We start from the raw sequence: 20,181 nt of genomic DNA on the forward strand, positions 1-20,181 counted from the left end.
GTAATTTATATTTTTTTTTATTTAGTGAAATGAATATACATTTCTGACTGCTTTTAAAGTTTTATCTAGATTTTTTTTCACTTATCAGATTAATTTCTAATAAAAAAAAGAGATTCAGTCTTTATTTATTGCTGATGCGTGAAATCTCAGAATTTTGGAATAATCAGTGTTCACTGATTATTACATCTTTATTTGAAACACCTAGCAGCTCAGATGGAAGATCTTATAGAGATAGATATTTGTTTTAGACACATATTGGAACATCATAATAAAGGACTTCATGCCTGGTAGGAAGTCACCAAATATGATTGTAAGTAAAAACACTTACCATAGAAAAGTAACAAATTCCATTAAGCATTAGAAAGTATAGGTAACAATATATTACCTCAAACTTGTGCAGGGGTAACCGATAATTTAGTTTCTCATATTTTGTGTGCCTGTATTCTGTTAAATTAATTGTTGAGAGAGTCCACTATTTGGTTCAGCAGTCCTAAATGTATGTTAAATCATTTTGCAAGACAAGAGATCATTCTGCCTAAACTCTGAATATGATTTGTCTTTAGACTTTTGATTTCTAATCTACTAAGTAATGTACTGAGCACTTCAAAGGGAAAAAAAAAATCACAAAAAGGATGTAATAAAAATCACAAAAAGGATGTAATAAAAATCATAATATTATGAAATATGAATTAACCTAGTGTTAAGAAATATGCTTAATACCACTGCTTATTACCATGCTTTAATATTTTTATTTTGTAGCATTAGTTGCATAGTAACCAACATCAGAACATGTGCACACATGAAAAAATCCTTATCATATCTAGCATGCAAAATTCTTTCTATAAATTTCTAAATAATCTGAAGCCTCTGTGCCCTTCCATTGACAACATGAGTGCCAGCACTATAAGGAGACATGCTCTGGAAAGTTATTAAAAATAGTAGTTAAATACCTTCCTGGAAATTGTATTTTCCACTACATTCTAGGGAAGGTAAAGAAATTGAAAATAAATTGGACTCAGTTTTCCTGGTGCTCAACTTATATTACAAAATACAGTAAAAATTCTACTATACAGTAATTATACTACTATTCTTCTACTGACCCTAGCTTATTAATAATAAATGTTAAAACTTATAGAAATGCATAATACATTGCAGTCAGTGTGAAAACACTCACCAACTTTAAGGGAAGAGACTAGAATCTTGATATTTAAATTCAGGAGGTTAGACGTGGAGGTAGCATATGTTAAGTCATAACACAGTTCAACAAATATGTCAGAGTAGTATACATTTTAATGCACTTCCTGATAAAATTTTAAAAGGGCTACCATTTGGACTGAAAACAGCAGGCTTTGGGAGGTGGACATTATTCTGGGGAAAAAGAAGAAAAAAAGAAGTGAATATTAAAGTTGAGGAATATTTTTCACGTATTAGTTATTTCATGTGCAATTTATTTGCAAAAAAATTGTGTAAAGCTATTAACATCAAGCACATATAGTGACTCTTTTTAAAAATACTGCCATCAAGGAGCACAGTCTCAGCTGTTTTTCGAATGTGACTACTTCTCTTCTGCCTGTCTCTCACACTACTCTAATAAGACTCTAAACAACCCAGCTTCTTGAGCCTTCAGCTACAAAGTACTTATATTATAGATGTAACTATACATTGTTTTAAGCTGACCATGGTATTAATGTCAGTTTAGTAAATTTATTTGCCCCAAAGAGACTTTTTCCTGTTAAAATTATCTGAAATCTAGACACAGTCAAATGTGTTTCTGAGGAGTAAACCTCCAATATAAGATAATTATGTATATGATATTGGCTCCCTCTTACTGAATTTCTGTTGTCAAAGAAATGGGCTTGGAGTATATAGATCAGTAGAAATTAATTAGTTTAAAAAATGCATACATGCTAAGATGGTGCCAGAATGGGAGTTTGTGACAAATTTAAAAGATCAGCAGATATAATTTCAAATATTTTCTCTCTCTGAGACTTAGTTCTTCTCAATATTCTTTTTGTTCTATCAGCCACTTATTTATTATTCAGCTGCTGCTGTTTCAAATATTATCAAATATAGTTTTGAAAAACAAATATGTGCATGGACTTCTATACTTCATTTCTATGTAATGTGAAAACTACTTGTCCCACCCGACATATAAAGTTGATACCACAATTTTCAAAATCCTATTCTGCCTAAGTGAAAGAAAGCATATGAACCATTCATTACTGATTGGGCAGAAAAAATCCAGACCTCATAGCCTCATTTATTGTTACATTAATCTAGATTTGGCACATTGACAGCAATTTATTCAGAGATCTTGTAAGATGTCTGAAGTCCCCAAAATATATACTTGCATACATTTTCAGTGTCTTCACCTCATCTGTCTTTTCCTTTCATATATTCATTTTTACTTTCATGATTGTGGGATCATTTGTTGTTGCTGCATAATCTGTTTGCAAACATTTACATGGAACTCTTAACTGGGACCACTTTCAGTGACATTTTCTGAAAACATTATCAAAGAGAATAGCTGTCTTTTAGTCTTCACGTTTTCATTCTTTTAACTTTTCCGTATCTTAAGAGATAAAATACCACAATAGTGTTTAGTCCATAGATACATTGAGCCTAAAAAAAAATGTTTTGTATGTGATTTACGCTTCTTAATTGTACTTTTGTGATATAACATATGTTCATTATAAAATTTACCTTCACATACTAAAAAGGAGAACACATGAATATTAGGATTACTGCATTCACGATACAGTAAATTTAGCATTTAGACAATCCTTTTGGAAACTAATAAATCCCATGGTTTCATTTGTATTATGCATTTCCTCTGCAAGATTATAGAACAAAACAGATGAGAACAGAACAGAATACTTCAATTGGAAGGGATCTACAGTGATCAACTAGCCCACCTGCCTGACCACTTCAGGGCGGAACAAAAGTTGAAACATGCTATTAAAGGCATTGTCCAAATTCCTCTTAAATACTGGCAGGCATTAGGCATTGACCATCTCTCTAGGAAACCTGTTTTTAGTGATAAACCACTCTCTCTGTAAAGAAATTCTTCCAAATGTAAAGCCTACTGTTTGCTACGAACCGAGGGGCTTTTTATAGATCACAGCATTTTGTGTCTTCCTGTGCTAAATTCTCACACTTAGTCTCATTCCTCCCCTCTGAAAATAGCTCAGTTATTTTGTGGTGAGGGCTCTTTGTACCTTTCTATATCTCTTACTTTTTCTTTTCCTCTCCCATTTTTTTTATTATCCACCTATTTTTCTCTTTCATTATATCTGTATATGGATTTTTTATGGTATCAGATAGTCAGGTATCAGATACCAGATAGCCTTTGGACAGAAGCAAACATGCTGTGTGCTGTCACATGAAACATGACAGAGGTTTTCAATGCACAACAGGCAGTTTTTGTGACTATATTAAAGGTGATATTCTAATTTGTGATACATAATATGTGAGTAGCATTTAACCCACTCAGAATTTCCAAAAACTGCATTGCTAAAATTTTAATTTAAATAAATTTAATATAATATACCCAGAGGACAAGAAATAATAACAAATAAACCAGAAATTATAAAAAATAAGAAAAGCACCAACCCTTAACTTCAAATTTAATATCATAGGTTCCGGGCTAGCCACTTCCATTCAGAAAATTTTGGGTCTATGAAATATGAATTTTGGAAAAGTCAACTTCAAGACCTGTAGTAGTAAAAAAGGCAAAATCAAAAGTTACAAGTTATTAGAAAAGGAAAATAGAGCCACTGCAATAGAGCCACTGCAAATTATGCCACTGCAAAGGTTCATGGTTTTCCAGTATCTTTAATAACATGTGAAAGGTTCAGAAAAAGCCATCAAGAGGGATAAAAGATATGAAACTTCTTTAATATAAGCAATGATTAACTAACCTAAGGTCCCTCAGTCTAAAATACAGTCAACTAATGTAGAACATGACTGAAATATTATAGGGAACTTGATATGGCAGGGCTCAGTTACTCATTTTCTTTTACAATAGAAGAGTTAGGGGGCACTGAAAGAAATTAATGAAACAAGAGAAAGCAAATGAGGCTGGTTTGAACCAAGATGGAGTTAAATCTTCATATGCAGCAAGTGATAGGACAAATTTGTTGTGAGAATATTTTGTGTATGCAACAAATCCACATGAGCTCAAATGAAGATTGAACTAGTTCATGGGAAGATGAGATCCCTGAGAGTTACAAAATTCATGGAAAAGACCTCAGAATGTCCCTAATCTGAAAGCTGGACAATTAAGGGAATGTTAAAGTGAATTGCTCCGTAGTTGAAAATAGTCTCATGCTTTGCTCCCTAGACTTGATTTCATGTCAAAAATTGGAGACATTTTATCTAGGCTAGATGAACATCCCTATTCACTTCTTTTAATAAGCAGGTCTATTGTCCGTTAGCTCATCAGCCATGTAAACTAAGAATTCTGGATTACCAGCTGAGATACTGCAGTATGTGATGCCTTCCTTTGGACCCGAACAGATTAATTTAATGACCAACACCTAAAATGGTCTATTGTCTACAGGTACAAGCTATTAATATTTTAGATGTCACAGAACATGTTACCTGCAAAAGGCTGACAGATTGATAAAGGACATTCATGCATTCTCCAGCAGCCATTGATGTCCAGATGAAATAGCTGAGAGCCCTTAAAAGGCATCTAGCTTCCTGTGTTTAGACACTTGGAAAGTAGTTTGCTTATGTCTCCATAGATGTGACTATGAGGGAGATACCTCCATATAGCCCCTGGGAACTAAATTCTGCTTCCTAGCCTTCAGAGGTTTCCCTGAAAATTATTGGGTCCCTCAGACTGATTTTCTATGAAATCTAGAAATATACCAGACTGTAGAGATGCACTGCCATATGTAATTGAAACCTGTTCTAATTTGTTATTCAGCAGAGTATAGGGATCAGCATCTAGAGGTAATACTCAATTGCCTAAACAGAAATATTGAAGCACTGAGAGCTTGAATCTAATTCTGGTCTCTAGGATATCAGATATCTACATGGGTCTGACAGGTATGACTCAAAATCTGCATAAGTGTTGCAATCTTCCAGTGTGGCATCAGTAAGACCACAGAGTTATTCAGGTGGGGGTAGACTTCAGGAGATATCTAGCCCAACCTATTGCTCAAAGCTGGTTTAGCCATTAGGTTAGACCAGGTTACTTACTCCAATGGTATCTTGAAAACTTTTATGGTGCTTTACAGCAGCTCAGAAGCCAGTGGATATGTACATACAGTCAAATGAATTGGAGACTTAACATTTACAACTTGCAACATTCTTCCTTGGAAATGCAACACAATATTCTTTCAGCTGTATGCACTGAACGTCTGTTTTGGTAACTGCTGGTTGTAGTTTTTATGCCAATTGAAAGGATAACAACATTTTCTGGATTATTAATCCTCAGTTTTGCCAATAGTACAGCAAAACAATAGATTCAAAACCTGCACAATGAAGTCCTCTTGTTGTTTTGCATTTTTGTTGTGTTTCTTGTCGTTAGGGTTTTTTTTTAATATTGTTTTGGTTTTAGAAATAAGGGATTTGCCTGAAAAGTACTACATAAAATACTGTATAACGTTCTTATGTTATATGACTGCACACTCAGGATGCTTGCACAGAGATGCCTTCTGGATCATTTCAGTGTTATGTTGCAATCCATTAAAAATAAATCAGACTATAGCCTACAAGAGTTCTTCATGTTCTTCATTGCCTTCAGGAAGAGAGTAGTAACACTGTAGTCATAAGGGATAATAAAACAGTGATCTAAAAGTTTTGTAGTCTTTTAAAAATCAGCTAAATATTTGCCTTCCTGTCCCTCCTTAAAAAAAAAATATACCTACAAACCCCTGTATTCTACAGTAAAGTTATATACTTATAACATTTGGTTTTTTATCTTCCCTCATTGCATACTATTGCTTTTCTAGGAATTTCTAGCGTTTTTGATTCACTATCATGTCATCCACAGATATTGGCTGACCTAGAAAACCATGCACTTTTTAAGGATGACCTAGAATGCCAGAAGCTTATTCTGGAAGCCATGAAATACCATCTTTTACCAGAGAGAAGAACTCTCATGCAAAGTCCAAGAACTAAGCCTAGAAAATCTACAGTTGGGACACTTTATGCTGTTGGAGGAATGGATAACAACAAAGGTATTAAAGGATATTTGTTATTTCATAAAAGTTACACTTTGCATTTTCTTTATTATAAAATAGTGAAATAAGTTTCTACACTGAGATCGGGGTGAAGGGTGTCTAAATCAGTCAAGAAATGCTGCCAAGACTTTTGCTCCAGTGAAATCTGCTTATATTTAAGGAAAAATATAATACTGTTATATAAAAGAAACCAAGTTTTGAGTCCATTCTTTGTTCAAAATTAATGTCATTTCCAGAAAGAATGTGAGCAAAAAAACTAGATTGACATTCATTTACCTTAGTTATAGCTTTCTAGCAATTATGTTTCATTTAGAAGTCAAACATGTACACATCTTTTCTAACCATGGAAAAAAGGCAGGTTTTTTTATGAAGTATATTCCATCCCAAGTGACAGCGGACAGGACAAGAAGAAATGGCTTCCAGCTCCATCAGGGGAGATTTAGGCTGGACATTAGGAAAAGACTTTTCACAGAAAGGGTCATTGGGCACTGGAAAAGGCTACCCAGGAAGGTGATTGATTCACCTTCCCTGGAGGTGTTTAAGGCACGGGTGGGTGAGGTGCTAAGGGGCATGGTTTAGTGTTTGATAGGAATGGTTGGACTCGATGATCTGGTGAGTCTCTTCCAACCTGGTTATTCTATGATTCTATGATTCTATGATCCTTAAGTAGTTGTCTGAATTATTATGGATGATTCATGCTCTTCCAATGCAGAAATTTATCAGTCTTCTAGAGAAAGAATATGGACGACTAGCTTAAACTAGATTACTGCTTTGCCAACAGCTAAAGGAAGGTGAAATTATTCCCATCTTACTGTGAAGAAAAGATACTGGAAATTTTATTAAATTTTTATTTTGTTCTTTGCTGGGAATGACAATTATGATTATGTGCTTTTATTGCTGGTAAGAAGTCTAAGCTACTGATTTCCTGAATTGAATCAAATAAAATATTTGAACTAAAACCTGGCTGTGTTATAAACCTATATACTCAGGAAGACTTTCATTATTTTTGTTTCATGAAATTCACTAGGAATTCCACAGTGTCTTACATCTTCTTGTCCATATTTAGACCAAACCACATGCCTTCAGAAACATTAGTTCTAATACAAAGCAAACTGTTCTTTAAAAAGTCATAATATAAAATTAGTTGTTCAATATTTCACAACTCTGTTTCTAGGTTTAGTTATTACAGTTGTTTCACTAAATATCTGTAGCAATATAATCTGCAAAAGGACATTGCATGTTTTTCACATGAAGTTACACCAATCAAAAAAATGTCTGATATCTGCACTTGAGTGAAAAAGAAATATTGAGAGAATAGGGAAATGTTGAATAAAGAGCCAATATGTATATTTTCTCATTATAACTGTGGATTATTTTGGTCCTTTTAGCATTTATAAATGTTTGTGTAGCTAAATGTTAGATATGGATTTGCACAGAACTTTTTCTTTGGATCATAAAATACCTGAAATATAAATTTCCTTTTCCTTAAAACAAATGACAATAAACAGTTATGAGTATTCAAGTAGTGGAAATGAACTTAAAACCAGCTTAGGAGCAATTGTATTCATTCTAGCTTACTATACAGAGCTGTTCTTAGTTTGTGTAGCAAATCAAGATATAGAAAAACTTAGGGAGATGTTACAGAGAATAGCACCATTACAGCATCAACACACAGCCTATGTTGCTGATTCAGGTCAGGCAGAAACAATTTATTTCTGTAGCAGCAGGAGAGAACACAGCATGACAGAGGTTCAGCCCTCTGTCGATGTGAGCTGTAACTAAAATCAAAAGTACTAGGACTCATACATTTACAGCAGATAAAAACCTTTTTGTAAGGGGACTTGGTACAGCAATGGTACTTTCTTACAGCCAATGTAATATATATTCCTGATAACTGAGGATCTGCAGCCACATAGCCTTGAGTTACATCAGCTCAACTCTTCCCTCTTATGATACCACTGTGTCCTTGACTGGCCTTTATGCCCAGCAAGTCTTGTTTCCACATGTCAGTTCAGGAGACCCAAGTGCTGGTTTGGTTGCACATTTTGAAGAATCATTGTGTTCATAAAGCACGTCTCAGTATTTGGACCATGAGACATTGATATTGTATTACCTTTCCTTAATAATTAATAATTTATGCCCCCAATTTTCTCCACTGAAATGCTGACATGGATGATTGATATTGTCAATGAGGTATTTTTACTGCCTCCTGGTGTTTGCTATCAAATATGAAGCATTCACATGTAAGAATTAGATCAGCTAAGCAAATTAGCAATTTATTAGCTAGTATATAAAACAGTGGGTAAATGCTAATGTTATCAACGTATCTGAAGGTTATGTGACTCACCACATTAAAAAGTAGCCTTGTATGCTAAATCAAATTTGTTTTGAAATCTGTTCTATAGTTATCTTCCTTTCCATAAAAAAGAAGTGGTTTAATTAACTCCAGCAGTCAGTAAGTGGAATTATAACTGATGTGAAAAGTTAATGCAGCATAGTACTAACTGGATAGAATTACAAGGAACGAAGTCAGATAATTTTCTAATTTTAATTTCCTAAATGTACAAAACCTCATTTATGTTTCAACATGCCTTTATTTTATTTATTCATATTTACATTTATTCATATAATCTGAAAGTCACGTATAAGAAACAGATTTTCTATATATATTTATGTTACTAGAACAAGTTGTGTTAATACATTGAAGGTATATGTTTCTAACGATGTTCCATTCAAGTTACCAATTCATATTGTCACACTGACTTCTGTAATTTATATTAGCAAGATTTAACCATCTAGTAATATAGAAAAGCTATCTAAGCACACACATAAAGGAGTAGATTAGACTGAAATAAATGACTAAATGCAAGAAGTGGACCTAGACTAATCTGTAAGAATAGTAAAACACTGACTTCTTGCAGTCATCTTGGAATCCCAAATGCCAAATGGAAACCATGAGGTAGATTGTGATGTGTGTAGTTTGTGTTAGACAGTGATGCTATGGAAAATTGTGATGAGAAAAATACACTTGCACAGCAAGATTAGATTGACATAATTGAGAAGTGCTGTATTGGTGGCAGAATACTGAGTGATCTCTCATGAGGTGTTCTAACCTGTCTCACTATCTAGCTAGTAGAATAGTAAAGGACAAGGAGAATCTGCAGAAAAAGAAAACAAAAGAAAACAAATGTGTCAGGTTGACCATGATCCAAAATGACTCTTCTGTATTACTTTTGGAATAGTCATAGATTAGCTCATCAGACTCCCAGATGAGTTCATTATTTACTGAATCACAGTTTTTCAGTAAATACAAGGGAAAAAGAAATGAAACACTGTATCATAGAATCACAGAATCATAGAATAACCAGTTTGGAAGAGACCCACTATCATCGAGTCCAACCATTCCTATCAAACACTAAACCATACCCCTTAGTACCGCGTCCACCCGTGCCTTAAACACCTCCAGGGAAGGTGAATCAATCACCTCCCTGGGTAGCCTTTTCCAGTGCCCAATGACCCTTTCTGTGAAAATTTTTTTCTTAATGTCCAGCCTAAATCTCCCCTGGCGGAGCTGGAGGCCATTCCCTCTTGTCCTGTCCCCTGTCCCTTGGGAGAAGAGGCCAGCACCCTCCTCTCCACAACCTCCTTTCAGGTAGTTGTAGAGAGCAATGAGGTCTCCCCTCAGCCTCCTCTTCTCCAGGCTAAACAACCCCAGCTCTCTCAGCCATTCCTCATAAGGCCTGTGAGCAGACATTCGTCCATAAAATGTGACTGGTCATTAACACTGAGGGGGAACAGTTGATTTACTGAAACATTGATATTAAATGTGTGCTTTTCATTAATCTTGTGACAAGATATAAGACCTATCACAAAAACTGCTCTCATGATAATAGGTGAGGTGCATCATTGGCCAATATAAAGCAACATTAGAAGTCCTTTCATTATTGTTTAGATACACTTTAGAATGATATGTGATATTACCACAGATATATTAAAAAGTGAATCTTTTGAAATGTGAAATTGTGAGGTCTCTGATGATTGTTTCTTAAACTCGTGTCAAATATTTTGACTTATCTCTAATGATTTTCAGTCATTTGTAATAAACAATTTCTTTATAAATATGGCTTATCAAATGTAGTTTATTACTTATATCATTATTTCACAGGACTTTCATCTAATATAGCTACATGAGGATACTCATTTGCTCTGATGAACTCTGGAGATGTCTTTGTTTTTCTGGATTTTTTTTTATTTTTTTAGCAAGACATTTCTCACAGCACATTTCACTTCAACCTTATTTTTTTTTTTCCAATTCCCATAAAGGCATAATTTTTAAATACTGAAAAAACTATTGGACAACTATCGTAAGTATTTTAAATAAAGGCAAAACCAGGGAAAGATCATGTTTTTTCTCTTCGGCAAATTTTGCTTTTTAAGATATGTGTCTGAAGTGTCTGTAACTTGAAATCTATCTACCTTCTTCATCTTCAGTTTAGTGGGAATTTGTTAAAAAAGAAAAAAAGTAAAATCTATCAAGATAGTTTTGTTGCATTTTGCAAATTGTGGAAATAACTACAAACCACTTTGTTTTCACATACATAAAACATTTGACAGCTTTCATTATCTATTCATTAGATGTACATAACTATCTTGAGAAAACAACTTATCTTCATCTTACTTGCATTTTCATTCAAAATACACAATAACTGAATTTAATTTTCAGAATATGAGTGCTTGTAGTCCTTGTATTTTTATAATACACAAACAGCAAAACCTACTTAAGAAAATATAGTGTTTTCTTTTTTAAAAAAGGAAAAAGAAATCTAATGTGTTTATTACAAAACATTTCTCCTTTGTGTGCTTTTTGAAAAATTTGGTGTAAATATGCATACTTTTAAATACATAGATACATGTGTATATAAACTTGTATATAGAAGTAATGTGAATTGAGGTGTTCTCTTAAAAGTTTAAGGCTGTAGCATGGTAAAATATCACACCTATCTGTTGTACTTAAGTTGTTCCTTAATCCAGCATGCAAATGAATTCATGGCTTACTGCCTTCAGTGATAGATCATCTACATAATATATTTTTATTAAGTTTGTTGTTGGTTTTTTTATTTATATATATATATATATATAGAGAGAGAGAGTATAAGTGAGTAATTTCATGCTTATGAACTGTTAAGGAAAATTGGAAGAGCCACTGGTTCCAGCTGCCACAGCCCAGCACCCTCCTGTCCTGCTGCTGGAGCCCAGCATGCTGCCCCTGGGGACCCAGGGTCTCTCTGTGCTTGTGCTGAGGAATGTCTGCTGTTTTCCCTTTAGCAGTGTCATCCAGTAGCAAAGTTAAGTCTGTGTACCACAGTAGCTGGTTTTTGGGATGTGGCCCCAGTGTCTGGAAGTTAAAGATCCCACTACTACCAGCAGCTGACACCACAGACCAGGGACATCCGCAGCCCTTGTCTGACTCCAGAAGCAGCCTTTGTGAAGCAGTAACATAGGAAACTAAACGTGCCATTATTACTCATGAAATAAGTAGATAGTCACAAAAGATGAACTGAGAACTGAGAAATGGACTGTCTTTTTTGTAATTCTACTTTTTTATTGATAACCTTATCTATCTCTCTTACCAGCCCTTTGTATGGATTTTTCTGCCTTTACTGCTAGTTGTTTTCATCTGTGTGTTTTCCATTATATTTGTCATGCTAAATTAAAGAATTCTGTAGTCATAGCCCTGAAATACCTCAAGAGGATGATAAGACAAAATAAATTATGCCTCTGACATTCTAAGCAGCTGTCTGCCACTTTTATTCAGATATTTACAGCTGTCCTCTGAAATCTTACCTGATCTACTTAAGTAACAATTCTCTCAGCCACATAATTCCAGCATTTTCAAATAAGTGTTTTTACTGAGATAAACAATTGTAATGTTTTGTTGACTCAGTTCCATGTAATATATATTTATATTCTTACAATTTCCACTGTCCATTTAAAAAAAAATGTGCACACATTTACATTTTTTTAAAAAACATAAGAATAGGTGTTGGTATAATCCATTGTTTCCCCAGCCATTCTCTAGCAAACTACGGGAAACACTTAGAGCATAATTTACCTTAACTGTAAAATGCACCAATAAACAAGTAGCATTCCATTAGGTTTTGGTCAACACTATGTAGCAATGACCATCTCAGTTTTCCTTTATTTTTGTGCTTTTCATGAGAGATTCAACAAGAAAAGAATAATGGAATATATAAACAGGAACAACAGCAATAAAATGTGTCTTTCATCAGAGTCATAAACATAGCATAGAAGTGGGGTTGTCATTAAGATGGGCTTTCTTGATAAAATTGGAATACCAAAGTAAGAGGTAGGCAGGTTATACACAATGAATAACTGATTTTTTCAGTTTCTATGTTGCAAATGTGCATCAAAACTTACTTTTCCTTTTAGATTGTTTAAATGCAAGAGACAGAAGTTAGCTATTTGAAAAAAACAACCCAAAAACCAAAACCCCAGTACTTTTTAAAAGAGAAAACAAGACAACAAGTTTTAGGAGCCTTAATTTATCTATGGCAGAAATTCATATTTTCATTCATTTTAATATATTTCAGGTCTTCATCATTTCATATGTGCTTGGTGAATGGCAAAAAAGAGTACAGTTTTCATACAATAATAAACTGAAAGTGAAATGAACTGTTTCAGTTCCTAAGAGATATTATATTTAGATAGCAACATAACATTCTGGAGAGAGAAATCAGAATTAATTAAATAACATCAAGTAACCTCATGAAGTTTAATGTAGGGAATTGCAAAGTCCTGCAACTGAAAAGGATCATTCACAGGCACCAGTAAATGCTTAGGGCCATCCAGCTGGAAAGCAGCTTGGCAGGAAAGCACTTGAGGTTCATTTGCCCACTGTACCATAGATCTGTATAACAACTGTTCGTATATTCAGAAATGCAAGAGTTGCACATGCAGATGTGATCCCTGGTAGCAGGCCTGGAAAGCACAGAAAGCCATACAGAGCAGCCACCCTCTCTGACCCACTGTCTGCTACACAGGAGAACTTGCCTGGTGAATTTTAAAACACCTGATCTCTTTGGAAAGGGGAACACAAGGGGATTTTTTTCCCCTATTTTCATTTGCTTTTGGTTTCTCTTAAAGGCATTGAGAAAGATTTTCTGCAATATTCACTGTAGAGGAATTCCTATCAGATTTCCCCCATGCCATGTGGCAGCATGTGAGAGGACTTTATACAACGCCCTGTTAGTCCAATTCAGTGCATCTTTTTGGTGGCTGGGTCAAGAATAAGAAGCAGTCTTTTCCTGTGTAGTTACTGGAAAAAGTGACAGTCAAAGTACCTCTTTTTTACAGAGGATATTGGGTGATGCTTGGCCTGTTCTGCTGAGTGAGGTATATAGGGGACATGTATTCTTGTATTCTGTGAAATACTAATTCAAATTTTGCTAGCAGAGAATCAAAATAATGATCAAAATGGTCCATTCTGACTTGAAACACAACACCCAGGACCCATAGCTTCTGGACATTAGAGAGGTAAGACCACAGCATATTCTCTGTGCAAGGCTCTTAAGATCATTCTTTTTCAGATTTTCTTTGTGTAGTTTTACATCTTTATTCCAACTGAAGTTAAAATAATCCCTCTATCGCTTCTCTTTTCAATCAACAAAAAACTTATATATTCCCCAGTCTAGGCAGATCTCACTGGAAGTGGTTGTTAATCCTTTAACAGATTTGACTTAATTTCAAATCTTTAAGAAAACCCCCAAATCTGGTCGTGGCTTTAAACTACGTGGTACGCATTTCCTTACATCTTCTGTTATAGAGAGGTTTTCAAGGGTCTTTAGATACTTTTAGGATTGCAGTTTTCATGGGATATTTAGAGGTATTTAGTTGCATCTTTGGAGAACTGTTTGTGTATCCCATGTACTTCCAGCCAAATAGAATTCACCAATGCCAGCCAACCTTCTTCCCCCTCTGTGTTCATGGGACTGTTTGGTGAGCTGGGACTGTTTGGTAAGAGCTAGGACTGTTTGGTAAGAAGGCTCAGGGGGATCTCATCAGCGTATATAAATACCTGAAGGAAGGGTGCATAGAGGACAGAAGCATGTTCTTCTCAGTGGTATCTAGTGACAGAGCCGGAGGCAACAGGCACAAACTGAATGACGAGATTTTCTCTCTGAACATCAGGAAACTTTTTTACTGTGAGGGTGACGGAGACTGTGACCTTACCCGGAGAAGTTATGGAATCTCCATGCTTGGAGATATTAAAAAAACTGTCTAAAAATGATCCTGGGCAACTGGATGTAGGTGGCCCTGTCTGACCAGGGAGTTTGGACCAGAAAACCCCCAGAGGTCCATTACAATCTTGACTGTTCTGTGATTCTGTAACATAATAGCGTAATCGTAGAGTAAAGGTGGAACTTGGTTAATTACTTCACCAGAGGAATACAAAAATATCGTAGCTAATGAATAATGAGATTATTAAATGTATAAATCACACTAAAATTCTCTTTTCATCTAGTTCTTCACTCCTGTGAATTTCAGTGTGTTCCAGAACATTCATCCTCATAGATAGTTTTGCAGCCACAGTACTTTGATTTACTGGTGTATTTCTGAATAGGAAAAAAAAATCCAGACTGTAACACCATCTGGTAGTTTTTCAGTACTTATTTTACATCACTTAGTTTCTGGCATTTGTTCAGTGTAGTTAACTTCTGAAATTGCTGATTCAGTTATGGCTTGTAAAAAAAGAGATGAACCTGAAGTGATCTATTCTGAAGCCTCCATGGCTTCACACCTAGGGGAAGAGCCAAAGTTATCACACAGAAGATAAATTTCATCGTCCCACAAACTCCCCACCTTGCCAATCTGTTGCCCTGGCATTAATATCTGCTGGCACAACCTATCGGGTCAAGTAGACAGTGCAGGAGACTGCTGCCTTGATGAGAAATTTTGTCACTGAATAAAGTACACAGAGGGAAAAAAAAAAGAAGGAAACCTTGTAAATTATCTGGAGAAGACACGTGCATGGCAGCTGGGCAGTTTAGAAAACCTCTGTGTTGTCATTAACCTTAGTTTTTCCTTACACTAAGCAATTTATATCCACTGATCACCCAAGTTTCATTAATGGTTCTTACTACTGGGATTGTCTTCAGAGTAAACTAAATAATTTCTTACAGCACAAATTTTGGATGTTGTCCAGGAGACAGTTCACTGTTGGAACTAACCTCAACAGCCAATCTGGATGAGACTTCAAAAATGTTGACACCCCATGCCCTGTGCAGTCATCCAGGTGCATCTTGCACATTCAGTCACCTCATAAATCTTCCTGCTAAATTCTAGGAAATGCTTCAAAGGGCTGTAGCATGAAAAGGCATAAGAACATCCAAGTAAGCTTCAGTAGAGCTCTCACCTTATTTTTACAACACCAAATAAACACGTTGATATCTCTGGATTGCAGAAGGCACTATACAAAGCCCAGTAGATACTAGGCATTATCTGGCTCCTGTCCATGCAATTTACGGATAGCACCCTTTAAAAAAAGTCTACCTTAGAGGGAAGTAATTGCAACAAAACAGAATCTCCTAGGCACTGAGCCAACAGAATAATAGCAATACTGATAAATAATAAAAGAAGGCTGAAGGTAATGGAAAATTCGTGTTGTTGAATTGCCAGACAGCTCAGTTCACAATGTTTAAACTGAATAACGATGGAAGTAGCTTATTTATTTACTTATGATACTTAATTAACTGGCAATCAGATTAACTCTGTTTTTTGGATCCGTATCAGTCATGCAGTAGAAAAACTGCATTCAAAATATGAATTCACTTCAAATTTCTGAACACCATTCTTGAGCACGTTCACAAAAGTTCTAGTCACAAATGCACACATGTGCGTGCATACACACACACAAACACAGATATATGCACTGCCTCTCTCACAATTCGTGCAGGTCAACATCACCCCTCCACTAGTGCTGGGAGCTCCACCAGATGCACACTTCTGCAGGAGATGCATTTGCCCCAGTATTTGGTGCTGTCCGTATGTAGAACTTCTGTTCCAATTGTTAACACCTTGTTTGCAGAAGTTCCAGTAGGAAAAGAACTGCTTTTAAACAGGAGGCATGTGTTTTGTTGATTAGCAAAGGTAGAGTAGCGTACTGCATGATCTACATTATTAATAAAAGGGACTTTTGTAAGCTTTATACAAGATCAAAATATTAATATTTAATGTTTTATTATATTATAAAACAAAACACCCAACACTAAAATTATTACCTAAAATCACTGTCAAAAAGCTGTCATTTCTGATACTTAAAAAAAAATAGGAAAAACATGCATTAATTTTAGAGAATTCTGGTCATCTTTTATAACTGAATATTCCAAAGCTTTTCTGATGTTCACTTTGTTTGGAGATCCTTATGACAGATTAATATTTTTTCTTTTACATAAAAAAGCGCAACAATTATTGTGTACAATTTATAGATTTTGAAATGCTTAAAAGCACTTTTTATAATCTAACTGAGAAGTAGTTAACTGCTACCCTGTTTACTGTATAGCTCTTTCTTTACCAAGATATTCTCCTTGATATCTGCATCAATAACCTCTTTAGGTCACATTCGTTCCAGTTGAGTAACCACTTCTTCAGCTCAAAATGTAATGTCACAGTCTGGTAGATGAAGGTCATCATTTGCACCTACTCACAGCAGCGTTTTGAACAAAATGATCAGAGTAGACACCAGGAACAGCTTTAGCAATAGAAGAATCACACAAAATCTAACAGGAAAGAACAAAAATAAATTTTGTGATGATAAATGTAGAACACTCTGTCCTTCATGTGCTTAAATATAGAATCAGAGAATCACAGAATGGTAGGGGTTGGGAGTGATCTCTGGAGATCATCTAGTCCATTACTGGCTCATAGTTGGCTTATTCATTGCAGCTATGAGGGAAAGAAAGTACTTTCATGGTGGAGTTGTCTGTATTAGATGCAAAGGTGGAACCCGAGGCAAAGAGGAGATGTTTAGGCCTTTGTGTCTGCTTGTGAAGTAGTTTTCACTTCGTTTATACTAGAATTCGTACATTTATATGTAACTGAAATGAACCCATTGCTCTCGTAGTCTCATAGACATTTTTTTAATAAATTTGTCTGACTTGATGTAGCCTACATCAGGTTTTTCAAAAATACTTAATAATATGTTTTGATGACAGACTATATATATCTGGTTTTGACATAAAACATTAAGTTACAAACAATATTGCAGTGCATTTATTCTCATTTATTCTTTTTCATATAAAGACCTTGCTGCATGATTAGTCTTCAATCACCTATGGAAAAAAATTGAGAATGACAGTCAGCTTTATACAAAATTCTTGATTTAAAATACATTAGCAAGGAAATGTAATCTGCTTAACTCAGATAAAAAGATTAAGTGTAATAGAAAGATAACTAAAAGACCATTTGAAAAGGTTTCACCAAAACAACTTCAAAATTTCAAAAGCTTATTAATGTTATATAAAAGAAGATAGAAATTTGTAGTGTGCAATTGTATGCTGATTTGTAGATGAAAGTAAAGTTGTGAGATCAGGTACTTTACTGTTTCATTAAGAAACACTGAATGAGAGAATATCATACACTCCTGGTGAACACACATAGGAGTTGTTAGCAGCTGGTGGACCTTCATGCAAAACTGCCCTGATCATCTACAGTACTTTAATTTCTAAAGTTTTCTTTCTCTGTAGATTTCTCATTACTTCACAAACCTTGATTAATCAGGGCTTATAATACCCATGAAAGTACACAATACACAAAGCTAATCTCATCCCATCCTCAGCTGTATCATAAGCAGAATTTAAGGAGTTTTTTTTTAAAAAAAATTAAACTATATCCAGAACATCAAGAAAAATCCTTGGCTTCTTATTACAAATAATTTGTGCTGCTACAGCCGTGGTATGAATTTTAACTTTACCACTCGTGGCTGTTTATCACAGAAATAAACATTAAATTAATTCTGTTTAACCTTTCTATGTCTTTTTAATTTTCTCTGTCTTGTAATGTTTCCAGTTTCTTGCTTTCTTTCTGATATATTAGTTTAAAAAGGGACTTGATTATTTCTTGTTTTTCCAGTATGTAGAGAACAAGTATGGTTCTTTATATAACAACCGAGAAAATGACATGATTTCTGCTTAAAACAAAAAAGAAAGAAACATAGTTAAAGATGAATGAGGGACTAAAATTACATCGACTTTCTACTGACAAGTAGAGAGATGGGACATCGATAAAAAGTTGAAGTACATGCAAAGGTCAAATTTAATGTGAGTCATAATTTACTCTTAATTACTATCCAATTAGTTTCTATAAAGATAGATGTCCATCGTAATCACTTTGACCTGCGTAATGCCATAATACTTATAATACCACTGAATGCCTTACTGTCAGTTGTTGTCTCGCTTTAAGAATATATAAGGAAAAATGTCCCTTACAGTAAAATGATGCAATACCTGACATATTTCATATTCGTCTATAGTTCAATGTAAGAAGATTTTACTCACAGAAGTGCACTTGCAGTCTGTGGTGACAGCCCCGCTACTCTTTTAAGTGACTGATTGGTCTCAGTGGGATTGAGTGCACTCTGAAAAAGTTTACCAACAGCACCAAGATCTGTGATGCAGAAGAAATCAAGCTATCATCTGATGCAGTCAACATGCTGAAGGGAGGAGATGCCATCCAAAGGGACCTTGACAGGCTTGAGAGGTGTGCATGTGTGAACTTCATGAAGTTCAATGAGGCAAAGTGCAGGATCCTGCACATGGTTTGGGGCAATCTCAAACACAAATAAAGGCTAGGTGGAGAATAATTTAAGAGCAGCCCTCAGGAGAATGCCTTGTGGGTATTGATTGATGAGAATCATAGAATTACTAAGGTTGGAAAAGACCTTTAAGATCATCAAGTCCAAACAACAGTGCAACACAACCATGTCTGCTAAGGTATGTCCCGAAGTGAGAGAAGCTCAACTTGAGCTGGCAATGAGAGCTTGCAGTCTAGAAAGCCAACCATATCCTGGGCCGCATAAAAAGAATTGTGACCAGCAGGTCAAGGGAGTTGATTCTGCTACACCATCATGACACCCCATCTGGTGTACAGTGTCCAGCTCAGTTGGTCACTGGGGCTCCCAACATACAAACAATATGGACCTGTTGGACTGAGACCAGAGGTGAGCCACAAAGATGAGTAGAAGGCTGGAACAGCTCTTCAATGAGGAAAGCCTGAGAGAGTTGAGGATGCGCAGCCTGGAGAAGAGAAGGCTCCAGAAAGCCCTTATAGCAGCCATCCCATACCAAATGGGGGCCTACAAAAAAGCAACAAAGGGACTTTTTACAAAGGCAAGTAGTGATAGGATAATGGGTACAACTTTAAACTGAAAGATGGTAGATTTACACTGGATATAAGGAAGAAATTCTTCACAATGACACACTGAAACAGGTTGCCCAGAGAAGTTCAGAATGCTCAGAGAAGTTCAGGGTGCCTCAACCCTAGAAGTATTCAAGGTCAGGGACTTTTTAACAACCTGGTCTAGTGGAAGGTGTCCCTGACTAACCTGATCTCCTTCTATGACAAGTTGACCTGCTTAGTGGATGAGGTAAAGGCTGTGGGTGTTGTCTGCCTAGGTATCAAAAGATGTTTTGATGTGACGATTAGGAACACGGTTTATTGGTGAATTTGGCAATGTTAGGTTTATGGTTGGACTTGATGATCTGAAAGGTCTTTTCCAGCCTAAACTATTAAATAATTGTATGGTTCTGTGATCCCCTTAGGCTCCTAGCAATGACTGAGCTACTACCTAAAGTCATAAAACATAGTCACTTTCTTAAATATATGTTAAAATATAATTGCAAAATTTTTAGGAAGAAAAAAGATGTTTATGAATTATTTAACTCCAATAGCCTTACTGTAAGGCAAGTGTTTA

General features: G+C 35.4%; 1 protein-coding gene across 2 annotated transcripts in view; it reads left to right on the top strand.

Annotated features, from left to right (window-relative positions):
- KLHL1 (kelch like family member 1) overlaps nt 1–20,181 on the top strand; it is a 210,313-nt gene that overhangs the window by 145,611 nt on the left and 44,521 nt on the right. For both annotated transcript variants that reach the window (XM_069880485.1, XM_069880476.1), the window contains one exon: nt 6,005–6,191. In XM_069880485.1, coding sequence (XP_069736586.1) covers nt 6,005–6,191 — 187 coding nt within the window. The remainder of the gene's footprint in view (nt 1–6,004; nt 6,192–20,181) is intronic.

This window comes from Phaenicophaeus curvirostris, chromosome 1, assembly GCF_032191515.1.
Source record: "Phaenicophaeus curvirostris isolate KB17595 chromosome 1, BPBGC_Pcur_1.0, whole genome shotgun sequence".
Taxonomy (NCBI): domain Eukaryota; kingdom Metazoa; phylum Chordata; class Aves; order Cuculiformes; family Cuculidae; genus Phaenicophaeus; species Phaenicophaeus curvirostris.